The sequence below is a fragment of the Rhineura floridana genome, chromosome 1 (assembly GCF_030035675.1).
Source record: "Rhineura floridana isolate rRhiFlo1 chromosome 1, rRhiFlo1.hap2, whole genome shotgun sequence".
Classification (NCBI taxonomy): Eukaryota; Metazoa; Chordata; class Lepidosauria; order Squamata; family Rhineuridae; genus Rhineura; species Rhineura floridana.
This window is the reverse complement of record NC_084480.1, coordinates 18,242,259-18,255,139: the sequence shown is the minus strand read 5'-3', so window position 1 is coordinate 18,255,139 and position 12,881 is coordinate 18,242,259. Positions and strand designations below refer to the sequence as shown.

The 12,881-nt window shown below is 39.9% G+C and overlaps 1 protein-coding gene and 1 pseudogene across 4 annotated transcripts in view; one reads left to right on the top strand and one right to left on the bottom strand.

The window, feature by feature from the left end:
- Positions 1-12,881, bottom strand: part of DCC (DCC netrin 1 receptor) — an 882,319-nt gene that overhangs the window by 129,388 nt on the left and 740,050 nt on the right. For all 4 annotated transcript variants that reach the window (XM_061614640.1, XM_061614649.1, XM_061614658.1 and 1 more), the window contains one exon: positions 5,791-5,823. In XM_061614640.1, coding sequence (XP_061470624.1) covers positions 5,791-5,823 — 33 coding nt within the window. The remainder of the gene's footprint in view (positions 1-5,790; positions 5,824-12,881) is intronic.
- On the top strand, positions 8,142-8,260 carry LOC133375800 (5S ribosomal RNA; annotated as a pseudogene).

Sequence of the window (12,881 nt, the reverse complement as noted above, 5' to 3'; positions counted from 1 at the left end):
ATCCCTTTCCAGATCATTGTGACTAAAAAAGGAAACGTCTGGTACAGATATGCCCTGTTTGTAAACGAGAGCTGTCAGTCACAAAACTATATCCTCCCTCCTTCCTTCCTCCCTGACACTTTCCTTAAATGGGACTTTTACCTCACCCTGAGCCTGTCTGAGCCACTTTGGAGAAGCTCTGCTTCACCTTGTGCAAGGCCTGAATCACTCCAAAGGAGTCTGCTTTGGTGCTGAATTCAGGATTCATTCAAAGCAGATGCACATCCTTATGGATGTGATATGCCTCTGACTATCAGCGGCTGGAGAGCAACAGAAAGGAAGGGCTGTTGTTTTCATGTCCTATAAGTTAGCTCCCAAAGGGCATCTGATTGTGGAAAGCAGAATGCTGAACTAGATGCGTCTTTGTTGGATCCAGCTCTTCTTCGTATGCTCACCATAACTGATATATCGCCCCAAGATTTTCTATACAAGCCTCTACTTTGTGAAAATATCAGGTTTCTCTTGCTCAGTTCTTGGTGTTATGAATACTTTTCAGCTACCTTCATCCTTGAACATCTGAGCTTCTGCATTCTGTCATTTGGTCTACATGTACAGCAGAGTGAAATACTGAAGTATTAGAATGGAACTGCAGCAGTTCAGACTGCAGGTGGGGAGTTTTTTTCGAGTGCTCTTCCATGTAAAAAACAAAACAAAATCCACAAGCGGAACTCCCTACAAGCAGTAAGCTAGCACATCAGGGATCTCAGCTCTTTGCCTCCTGTGCTGGCTTTCTATGTGCATGTTTTTATTGAAAGGAAGCACTCAAAATGAGGACATCTACCTGTATTCTGAGGTGTTGCAGTCCATCCCACCACCCTATTCTGCTGCATGAGTAGATCAGGCTACACTCATCAGCAAAACAACAAAATCATTTTCCACCTTTGCCCAGTCCTACAAGTGACTACATGATCCTTAAACTGCCTTTGAAGATCCATCTTCAGGTCTTTCTTTTTTTTAAAACCCACCAGGATTTATATTCTGCTTAATAATCAAAACCTCCAAGTGGTTTACATAAAATATACATTAAAATTACTGATAAATTCAGATGTTAAAAACAAGTTAGCCTAAAATGTTTCAAAATAATGTCAGCAGTTTTTATAGTATATATTACAAAATAAAATTACATACTAAAATACATGTGAAATTTACATGTCTGGGTTGGTATTTACTTTTATCAGTTGAAATTACAGTGGGTGATATTCAATGCTAGTGCTACTTAGAGTAGACCTACTGAACTTAATAAACATTACAAAGGCCACTTTCACACCATACATTTATTCCACTCATGGCTTCCAGTCATGGCTTTCCTCAAAGAACCCTGGGAAGTGTAGTTTATGACGGGTGCTGAGAGTTGTTAGGAGACCACTATTCCCCTGATAGAGCTACAATTTCCAGAGTTCTCTGGGAAGAAGGACTGATTGTTAAACCACTCTGATAACTGTAGCTCTATGAAGGGACTAAAGGTCTCCTACCATGGTTTTTAAAAACTAAATCGAACAATTACAACATTCAGAATGGTGTTCCCGCCTTGCGCGAGGGCGTGTTTGTCGCCACCCCATTGCTGAGAAGACTCAGGAAGGCTCCCGAATGTTTCGAATTGGTCAGGTGGGGCATTTTGACCAATTAGGTGAGGGATTGAGCAGCTATAAATAGTCTGCTCCTCCCTAAAAATGCGCCTTTTGCATTGCGGCACCCACCCACCCACCCCTCTCTTGTCAGTATGGGCTTTGCTAGTCGCCAAATGGGGCTGAGTAGGAATTTTTTTTTGAGATCCTGATTTCAGAATCTCTTTGGTTTTGCCTACTCCATACTGCTTGGTTTGATTCAATTGGCTTGCCTGGGGGAAGTTGTGGTGATTCCAATTTGGCTGGCATCGAATTCGGGCAGGTGAGGTAATTGGGGTTAAAAATTGAGGCAGCTGAGGCATTTTGGTAAAGGGCACTCCCTAGGGAAACATCAGGGCGTAATGTCTGGTGTGGATCTGGGGAGTGTCCACATGGGACCGGCTTGCGCATCAGGGTGAATGCCTGTACGGCGGGGCCAGGATGTGGAGGTTGGAACCACATACCTGACTCCAATTGCAAGGAGGGATAAGTTTTCCCACATCCTTGACTGGGGAGTTACAGTCCAATGTGACTGACTTGCCTCCTGGACTGGAGGGTCTATACCCTCCCAGATAGGTTGAGCCTCCCCTGCCCGAAGTATTTGACATGTAATTAATTGGCTGATTTGAATTTGATTATGTGTTATATTTTAATAAATATAACATTACTCCATATATGTGTCACGAGTCTTCTTTGGTGTGGTGGCAGAGGCTTTGGAAAACAACAATAATTGCATTGAAAAGTTCACCTCTATTTTTCAAGCACATTTTCCATTGTTCTTTTCACATTTCACTTTTCAAATTTCAATTTATTATGCTTATAACATGTAGACAGAAAAATTAGCTGTGCTGTCTCAATTTTGAGTAAATGCAAACAGAATCAAAGTCAGGATTCTCTATCATTCAACGGCAGTAGGAAGTGAGACCTACAGGTTATTATTTTAGTAGAAATGTTTATACTACTTACTGTGCATTGAACTCAAGGGCCTATGAGTGGAAGGAACATTGCTAATAGGGACTCCAGCAAAGCTTTCTGGGTATGGGCTATGGATAGTTTGATTTTGCTTCTGTTTTAATGAGAAACTCCCTACTTTGCACTTCTCATACCAATAAGTGAACTGAAACTAGGGATGTGCTTCAATTTTGCAAAATTCAAAATGACACTGGATTTCTTATTTATTCTCTTTTTTGCGGATTGGGTTTTCTTCTAGTGGTTTTCTGCAGCTGAAGTGGATTTTTTTTTTAAAAAAAATTGCCTCAAACATCAATATTAATATTTTCCTTAAACTATTTTTTTTAAAACTATGAAAATATTATTTTTAAAAATATCAAAATTAATATCAATATTTTTGCAGAAAACCCTCTGAATCATTATTTATCTCAAATAGAGAACATTGATCCCCAATGAAGTGGTACCAGAAGGAAGTTTGACGGAGCGAAAATCAAACTTGCACTGAAATGCGGATCCCTTCCCTAACTGAAACACTCAGAAATTTGCACTTCTTTGAATTCTGCACTGCATTTCCCCAATCAAACAATGTATACAAAAATCTTTATATCAGGGAAAAGGTGCAAAGAAATGCACATATTTGTGAAAAGCATGTACAAAACCATATTATATTAGGGAAAACTGATTGCAGAAATGGGTATATTTGTCAAAACTGCAAAATGTTTTTATTAGAAGAAACTCACATTAAAATGCTGACAAGTGTTCATGAAGATTCTTTTTTACATTGCAAATTGCTTTGGAAACGTAGAGAAAAATGTGAGGGGAAGAGGGGTCTCCTGGCTCTCAGCACCCTTCACAAACTACACTTCCAGGATTTTTTGGGGGAAGCCAGGACTGTTTCAAGTGGAATAAATGTATGGTGTGGATGTGGCTATAGCCATTCTTATGCTTTCTTAAGAGTCTGGACAAGACAAGTCATATATACCTTTCATTTGGGAAAGGACTTTTTTTTAAGGTGGTAAAATCTTTTGATTCCGGGGTGGGGTTTTATTCACTGGTACTCACCTTCCAACACTTTCATTTAAGACAATTCCATGTAAGGCCAAGCTCCGGAAGTAGGTCCAGAGATTGCACACCTTTCTTTGGAAACCAGAGCATCATGTACTTTAATACACATGCACATCAACAGCGCATTTAGACAAATTTCACCATGTGTTACATGGAAGTGAGATCATACCTACCCAGTCAGAGACTCTTCTCCCACCTCTGGGCCTACTGAACATCCACGTGACCATAACATTTGCATAGGGCCTACACAAAGTGGATATGCCAGATTCACATAGGTGGTTCAAAAACTGCATGTGAGCTCTTGATCACAATGGTCAGGCCTATGTACATGAATTGGAATTTTATTCAGTTAGGCCTAATGCAAATGTTGACACTAATGCATGGGCATCTCGTAAGCCTAGAGGAGAACAGGCACACCCAGCAAGCAGAGCAGAAATGTGGGACTTCACTTTGCAACCATGTGTAGAGGCTACTCAGTGACAGGTTCATCTCAGCCAGCCCAATGTTTTCTCAAAGTAACATGGTAAGTTGATACTTGGAGTTCTTTATATTGGAGGAAATATCAGTTTTCTAAAACTACAAATAAATATGGGTAGAATTATTTCCACTTCACGTACAAGACCTAATTTTCACTATGTCCCAAAGTGACCGGTATATCCAATGTGTAATAAAGACCAAGTCTAAGGAAATGAGGACCTAGTCAACTGAAAAACTGATGTAAGAATTTTGTGTTGTGGGATATTTCTCCCTACAGAGGTGCGTCTGCCACCTTCACTATATAGTTTTGGGTGAATGCTAAAGACATACTTCTCTGCCTTGCCTTTCAGCTCCTGAGATGTATGTTTTCAGAACCTGGCCTATTCTTGTGATTGAAATGTGTTTTAATTCTTTTTAATATTGCATTTTAGATTTTGTAATCTGCCCTGGGATCTATTGGTGAAGGGAGGGCAATAGTAATAATCAGAGCTTGGAAGTAATTAGTTACAAGTAACAAACTACTTGTAATTTATTACTTTTTTGAGTAACAAGTGTGTAACTTCATTACATTTTGCTGGTAATAGAACAAGTAGTAACTTCATTACTTTTGAGGAGTAATTGTAATGTTTTCAGCATTACTTTTGTGCATTACTTGGGGGGAGGGAGCAGGGGAAGTCTTCTGCTCCTCTAATTTGTGAATAAAAATCATGTCAAATTGGACTTCTGTGCAGCGTTGTTCTTCCTTCATGCTCTGTGGGTGCTTAAGGGGCAACGAGGGAGGAGGTGGAGAGCATGAAGGCGTGGAGAAAACAATTGTTTAAAAATTTACAGGAGTGGAAGGAGAAAAGAGCTGGAAGCAATATATATATACAAAAATATGTGGCCATGTAACTGTAACTGTAATTTATTATTTTTTAAAAGTAATCTTCCAAGCTCTGATTAATAATAATAATAATAATACATTGTCAATGGGTCAGTAGCTAAGGAGAGACAACTATTTCCCTTTCAAATGCCAAGAGACTCAGCTGTTTTCCCCAGCATAGCAAGTAATTACCTAAACAGAAAGTCAACTATTTTTTTCCTTCATAGTAAACAAATGGCTACAAATAATCAGCTTGAAATAAAGAACAAACACCACGGCAAATTTAAAAGAAAAGTAAAAAATATGGCAGAGCACAATGCTTTGGAAAGTTGACTAAACTAGAGTCTTCCAACGTGAAGGAGAGGCCAATTTATGGACTTCAGTTTTTAAACGTGGTTCTTACCATGAGGCTCCAGAACATTAATCTATAATCCACAAAAGGGTGTAAGAGCAGCTTGGAAATTATGCCAAGCTTAATTATACTTAATGTGAATTATTCAGAAGTGCAGCAGAGAGCAAAATTTTATTTCATACAAAGGAGCCTGACATTTTAATTGGTCCTTCAGAAAAGAGACAAAACAATTTCCTCTCAAGAAAATTTACATCTTCCCCATCAAAACAGCAGCCTCAGCCGAGCAGAACTTCATTAACAAGATTAATTATCATGCCAATGTCTGCCTCATCAGGTGTGCTGGCCAGGTGAAGAGCAGAACACAGAGGAGAGGGGTGACATCACACCTACAGTCTGGTGTTGATTCTAAGAGAAAACAGGACACAATAAGGCCATCTTACCTTGATCATTAGCCATTTTGTCAGGATGTTCCACTGCAAGGCAAAAACAAAACAAAACCACACAACACTGTCAGGCATTTTTCATCAGTAGGTGCATTGGCATATCAAATCAACAATTTTGTCAGCCAACTTTTGTATCAGTTTGCAGCCTCTTCCTGCTTTTTTCAGCCAATTGGATCAGCCCAACATGAACGATTTTAACATTTCTCTTTCATTTCAGGGTCATCTTGAATGGCTGGAAACACAGGTGTGACTCAGATTATGTGTGTCTCATTACTAATGAAGTCAGATGTTTTTTAAAGAAGAAAAAGTCCCAAATTGTTTCTCTCCCCCCCCCCCCCGAGATCTGAGGTATCATCTGGAGAGCTTAATTAAGAGGGGAAGTGAGACGAGAGAGAAAAAGAAATAGTTCCTTTGAACAATTACACACAAATCCTCCTGTATACTGAAAGCTAGTTCATCATTTCAAGCTTTGTGGTAACAGTGATTTTACATGCTTATTAATGTAATAATCACATACAAAAGATGGGCTTAGAAGTGCTCCCGTCGAGCCTTCAGAATTTATAGACATTGCCAGCACCATTCAACTGCAGTGGCCTGCAATTATTTATTAAGTAGTATAGAAACCTCAACTCAAGTTGAGATCCTTCAGAATTCTAGAATATTATTCTTTTGTTTCAGAACATTTAGAATAAATATGTCAAGAGCAGCCCACATGGTGTCCTCCAGATGTTTTGGACTATACCTTCCATCATCCCAAGCTATTGGCTATGTCTAGGACTTTTTTTTTGTCACAGTACTCACCAGTACGGAGTACCTGCAACCCCCCCCCTTTTTTTTTTTGCTGTCCATAGCAGCCACTTTGTGCTTGCACCCATGACACTTTTATTCATATATGAGTACTGGCACCTCATTTTTTTTATACCAAAACTGAAATCTGGATACTCCAGATGGTTGTGATGGAAGGTGTAGTCCAACAACACTTGCAGAGCACCATATTGGCTTCACATGCATTATGTGATGTCTGCCCAAGTAATATCTTCGAGTGACTGCTTCAGCTCTATCTAGTAGCTATGCACCAAAGGGACCTTAGAATGAGAGCCCAGGGAGTTTAAGGGATGTAACCCATGTCATAAATAGTGCAATTAATTTTAGGGTTGGTTTGGCAATGTTGACATTGGGGTCTGTCAAGTTCTCTGTAACTCAGAGACATGGTTGCTTTTCCTACTTATCACCACAATGAAGCATTAGAGGGCACTGTAATGCTAGAAATTCTGCCTAATGTTGTTTTTGTAAAGAAAAAAGAGAGAGAAACTCTACAATGACAATATCAGCAATTATAAAGTAGTTTTTCAAAAAGAAAAAAAAAGGATGATTGCAAATTTAATACCGTTGTCGATCATGTCCTGCAGAAAGCCCCAAATAAAGACACTTCTTGTCTGTGTTAATAGGAGGGTAATGCCTGTCTGGATTAACAAGCAAATAACAACCTCTCTCTCGCTCTTCCCCTACTGACACATATCAGTTCACACAATTCATACATCCTTCAAATTAAGGTTATGGATGCTCTCTGTGTACTCCGCTAGCAGAGTGTCTCCTAGGCAATTTCCAGAGGGGTAGTTGTGTTAAACTGTTGCAGTAAAAACAAGAAAGACTCTTGTGGCAGTTTCAAGACTAAGGGTTAGATCCAACTTAAGCGATGCTCAGAAAAGACCTGTTGAAATCAACACACTTAAGTCAGTGATGGACTCACTGAAGACCATTGATTTCAACAGGTCTGTTTTGAGTATGGCTTAATCAAATACACCCCCCATTAAAAAAACTTATGATAGCATACACTTTCATGGATTATAGTCCACTTCATTAGATGCCTGGAGTATTATATTCAGTTGGCAGGTACATATATATACCCACATAGCTGGGGTGAGGGGAAGGGAATTGTAAACAATGAGATCAGAGAGAAATGAAAAGCATAAAGTACAGCCTGCAGCCTGTGTCCAGTTGTGGGATAACAGTGTTGTGAGTGGGGGAGAGAATTTGCTGGAAGGTCCTCTTAATGCTGGGAAAGGGGTGCTTGGACCACTGTACAATGTTGCCTCCAAAAATTGGCCCCCAAGTAGGTCTAGTCACAGAATAAAGCTCTTTACAAATGAAGCAGTTTGTTGAAGCTGTATGTGGTTGCTGGTGGATACTTAAACCTTGTAGATGCCTCCCTGTACTCATTTGTATGAAACTTGGTTCAGGATGAAAGCAAACCCCCAAAATAGGTCTGAACCACACAACACCATTTCACACAAGCAGCAGCTAAACACTGTGCTTGTTGGTTGTTTATGGCATCTCTTACCCACCCTTCCTACGGCCATACTACCCTAAACACTCCCAATCTTGTCTGATCTTGGAAGCTAAGCAGCGTCAGTCCTGGGTAGTACTTGGATGGGAGACAACCTGGGAATACCAGGTGCTGTGGGCTTAGAGGAAGGCAATGGTAAACTACCTCTGAATACCTCTTACCATGAAAACCTTATGAATATATCCAAAAAGATTCATAGGGTCGCCATAAGTTGTAATCGACGAAGGCATGTAACAACAAGAACTCACCCTTCACCATAAGGTCCCAGGGCCAGTTACAACAATATAACAAAACATAATCAGTTAGGAACACAGGAAGCTGCCTTATACTGAGTCAGACCATTGGTCCATCTAGCTCAGTACTGCCTGCACTGACTGGCAGGGGCTCTCCAGGGTTTCAGGCAGGGTTCTCTCCCAGAACTACCTCGAGATGCTCGGCACTGAATCTGGGACCTTCTGGATGCAAGGCAGATGCTCTACCACTGAGCTATGGACCTTCTCCTTGTTAAAACAACATAGATCAGAATAGGGTGGGTCCTAAAAACACATCTCAGATGTCAAAGGTCAGGGTAAAGAGGTGCATCTTTAGCATATGATGAAAGCTATATAGTGAAGGTGCCAGATAAACCTCTGTGGGGAGAGAATTTCGCAACTTAGGAGCTTTCACAAACAATGACCTCTTCTGGACTGCTGCCCCTGAACTTTGGAGTGTGGTGGAACTAATAGACCCCCTCTGCTGATCTGAACACCCAAGATGGTGTTTTCTAGCACAGAGGGTGATTTCCCATGGGCAGGGAGGAGACGTCCTCTCAGATACTAAAAGGCACACATGCTATTCAGATGACTGGCAGCAGCATAATATGTGGGAAGTAGATTGAATATCCATAGAATAAAAACACTCTCAAAGCAACCTACTTTCGCTCAATTTGTGGCTTGGTGAAGATACCCAATAAAGGATCTTTAATAAGCAATTGCCTTGCAGATCCCACTTATAACTCAGTTTGCAATTAAGATTCATTTGAAAATCAGGAGTGACAGGTTAGAAGAAAATTATGCTACATTTGTAGCAAAAGGGAATAGCTCTCATTAGTCCTGTTCTTCCCGAGTTACCTATTTCAATCACAGGTGAAAGGGAAAGTAGTCTCTTAATGACTTATTTGAGAGACTGAGGGAAAATCCCTTCTCTGTGTGACATTAATTCACTTGCCTCTTTTCAACCAGCACTTTTTTTTCCTTTTGCAAAGGTGCATTCTAGACCAGAGCCACGCACCTTTGGTTACAGAAGAGAACATGGAAATGTTGCTTTGGAATATTTACTGTTTAATGTTATTAATCTGTCTGCTGTAACTCTAATGGGACACTGAGAGTGAAATTCTGTCTTCAGGATGATTACGTATGGACCATTAACTGCAATGGAAACTTATAATGCCCTGTTGCATCATTTTGGTAAGCATACAAAGAGGGCATGATTTCCCTTCCTCCCTATTTTTTGTAGAAGGGATTTATTTTACATAAGCAATGTTGCCTAGGGCAAGACTAACTGCAACCTGGAAAACAAACTCAGGGGTTGAGGTAAAGCAGGCAACATAACACACACTATTTTTAAAAAATCCTTTCCCGCTATCTTCGATGCTCAGGGGTGTGTGCCATTGCTTATGTAGCCAACACAGCCCCATGTATACACAAGAGAGAATCATCAGCCAACTCTAGAGAAACGTTAAGGTTTGAAGAAGTATAAAAATATGTAGGAGGGAAAAAAAACCCTAATAGAAAGGGGGAGAACCCCCAAACAGCTCAATGAGGACTGAGCATGCTTGATGACTATGGATTACTTACTGAGACCACATCCACACCATACATTTAAAGCACTATGATCCCACTTTAAACAGTCATAGCTTCCCCCAAATAATGATGGGAACTGTAGTTTCTTAATGGTGCTGAGAGTTGCGAGCAGACCCCTATTCCCCTCACAGAGATACAATTGCCAGAGTTCCCTGGGAAGAGGGCTAGACTGTGAAACCACTCTGGCAATTGTAGCTCTGTGAGTAGGGACAGGGGTCTCTTAACAACTCTCAGCAGCCTTCACAAACCATAGCTCACAGCTCTTTGAGGGGGGTGGGAGACTATTAACGTGGTATAAGATTGCTTTAAATGTATGGTGCAGATGTGGGCCTGACTGTTGTGAGGGGAAAATAAAATGGGTGGGAATGGAATGGAGTCTAATGGAGGACTTCATGACTGACTGAGTGAAACACTGACCAGGAACACTCTACACTGCAACATTTTGTTACAGATGTCACTGGTTATAAATTTATGCTACACAGGGATGAGAGTGTAGGCTGCTGTGAAGTATGTGTGTAGAGTTTTCCAGAATGACAACCGGGTACAACCGGTCACTGGGCATACGCTTGTAATCACCGCTACAACAGAGAGTACTACTGAAAGATCATCTCTGGAGATGTTGGGATGCAACTCAGCTTGTACTGAGAATCTGGTGAGTTTGCATGGGGAAGGATAGATAGAGAGAAGAACCTCTGTGCGTCCTAGACTGTTTTTCTGACCTAACATGTGCTGACCTTCTTTCAACTGCTAGACTGATACTCTTAGGGGTTGCTGACCCCTAAGATCAGTCCTGCTCCTCCCTTCTTCTTTGTCCCACCTTGGAAGAGGAGGGATCTTTCCTTGCACTTTCTCTCCTGCAGAGATGAAAAGAGTAAGCGTAGCTCTTTGCATCTCAACTTTAGTTAGCTGGAACCAGGATCTTTCCTATCCAGTATGTATTTCCTTTAACAAAGGTAAGCTTTGTTGTTTTCTGAAATGCAGAGTCTAATCATAGTTATTATCAGGGTAAAACACACTCCTTCAAAAGGGATCCTGTTACAATTCAGCTTCTGCCAACTTTCAACTCCAGTGCTGACATTCTCCACATTCTCTGCTTTGCACTCAATGTATTGCATTTATCACCTAACAGACAATATTTTTTTAAAGTTCTTGGGTTTTGTTAAGATGATTCACAAAGTTATGGGGAAGAAATTCATTCAGTCCACATGATTATGTGAGTCTCTCTAGCCAGTATGCAAACTGAAACATAGCAATCTTTCAACATCTGCACCTCTACAAATTAGAGCTGCAGTTCTCAAGCCAAAAAATGTGTACAGAACTGGATTATATTAGGCAACGTGTACAGAACTAATTGCACTATCTTTAAACTGTTTTTAACCATTTTAAGTGTATGTTTTAATGTTTTAATGTCGTATATAGTTTAATTCAATTTTAAATGCAGGTTTTTTAATGTTTTTATTATATGTATTTATTTTTATTTGTAAGCCGCACTGAGTTCCAGTTTTGGGAAAAGGGTGGGGTAAATTAAAGATAATAATAATAATAATAATAACAACAACAACAACAACAACAATAATAACAACAACAATAACAATAACAATAATATATTAGGCAACATTGGTTGCAAAAATGCATGTGTTAGGAGAATTGACCGTGAAAATGTGTACACATGTTACTGCTGATTTTTTTAAAAAATAATGGCAACCTCATATGGCAATGGGATGTTAAGAACGGAACACTGAAACAATGAGGGAAACCAAAATTGTTAGATTCATCCATCCCCAATCCACATTCAAGAAAAAAACCTTCCCAATCACGCTAAATCTGTGACATTTGTTTGTGTGTGTGGGGGGGTATTCTACATTTCTGCACATTTTAGGATTGAAATTATTATTTTGATGTTGACTTTGTTCCTTGCAGAATGGCCGTTAATTCGGCCAGATAGGCGGCCTAAAAATAAAATTTTATTTATTTATTTATTTAAATGTCTTGTGATCTCTCTCTCTCTCTGTAGATATAGTTATTGCCAAGAGATCATTTAATGGGACACCAAAGACATCCTAGTCTTAATCATCATTAAGGGCAAGTACCCAACATCTTTGCATAACTGAGAGTGCAAAGCAGACATTAGAAGCTCTTTGCACCTTATATGTAGAGGCAGATTTGTCAGGAAAACAGTTTTAATATTATTGAACATGGCATATTTAGGGTGAATAGCATTAAGTAGTCATGTCAGGGCATTAGACATAGAGTTCTAGCCGGCTATTAGAAGATGGAGGAAAATTAGTACATTTTCCCTCTTATTTTTAAATGTCTCGTCTGATCTAAAACTCATGTCCCCAATGAGTTTGATGATACTTTGCATAAATGCTACAAAGCAGGTAATTTCGAGTTCACTAAATGTTCATGGCTAGTTAAGATGTCAGGGTCTCCCTAGCATTGGATGTCTAATTGCTCTGCAGTTATTATACTTTGATGTTGTGTCACTTAGTAAAAAAAAAAAAGGCTCACTTTAACGTGGGTTTTTCCTCTGACGCTCATTGCATTCATGGAAGGAAGCTGGTGCCCATCTAATTTGGTAGATGAGAAACGCTAGCAGTATCTCTTTGCAATTTGTGGTGGTGAAAAAAAGAGAGAGAACCATCAGAGTTGTACTGACGATTTTATGCCAAAGAGAAACCTGACTTGGACAGATGAGGCAAACTCCTGAAAATCCTGGCTGGGATGTGATAAGCGAAGAACAAATGCAGATGATGCTTAGCAGCGGTTCCCCAAATTCCTGTCAATTCATTATAAACTATTATAGGAGGTTGGTCTCCTATGTTCATTTTGATTTCTTGGTAGCTTTTAATTTGTTCGGGGGGGGGTGCAGACAGTGGTATCAGCTTATGCAAAAAGAT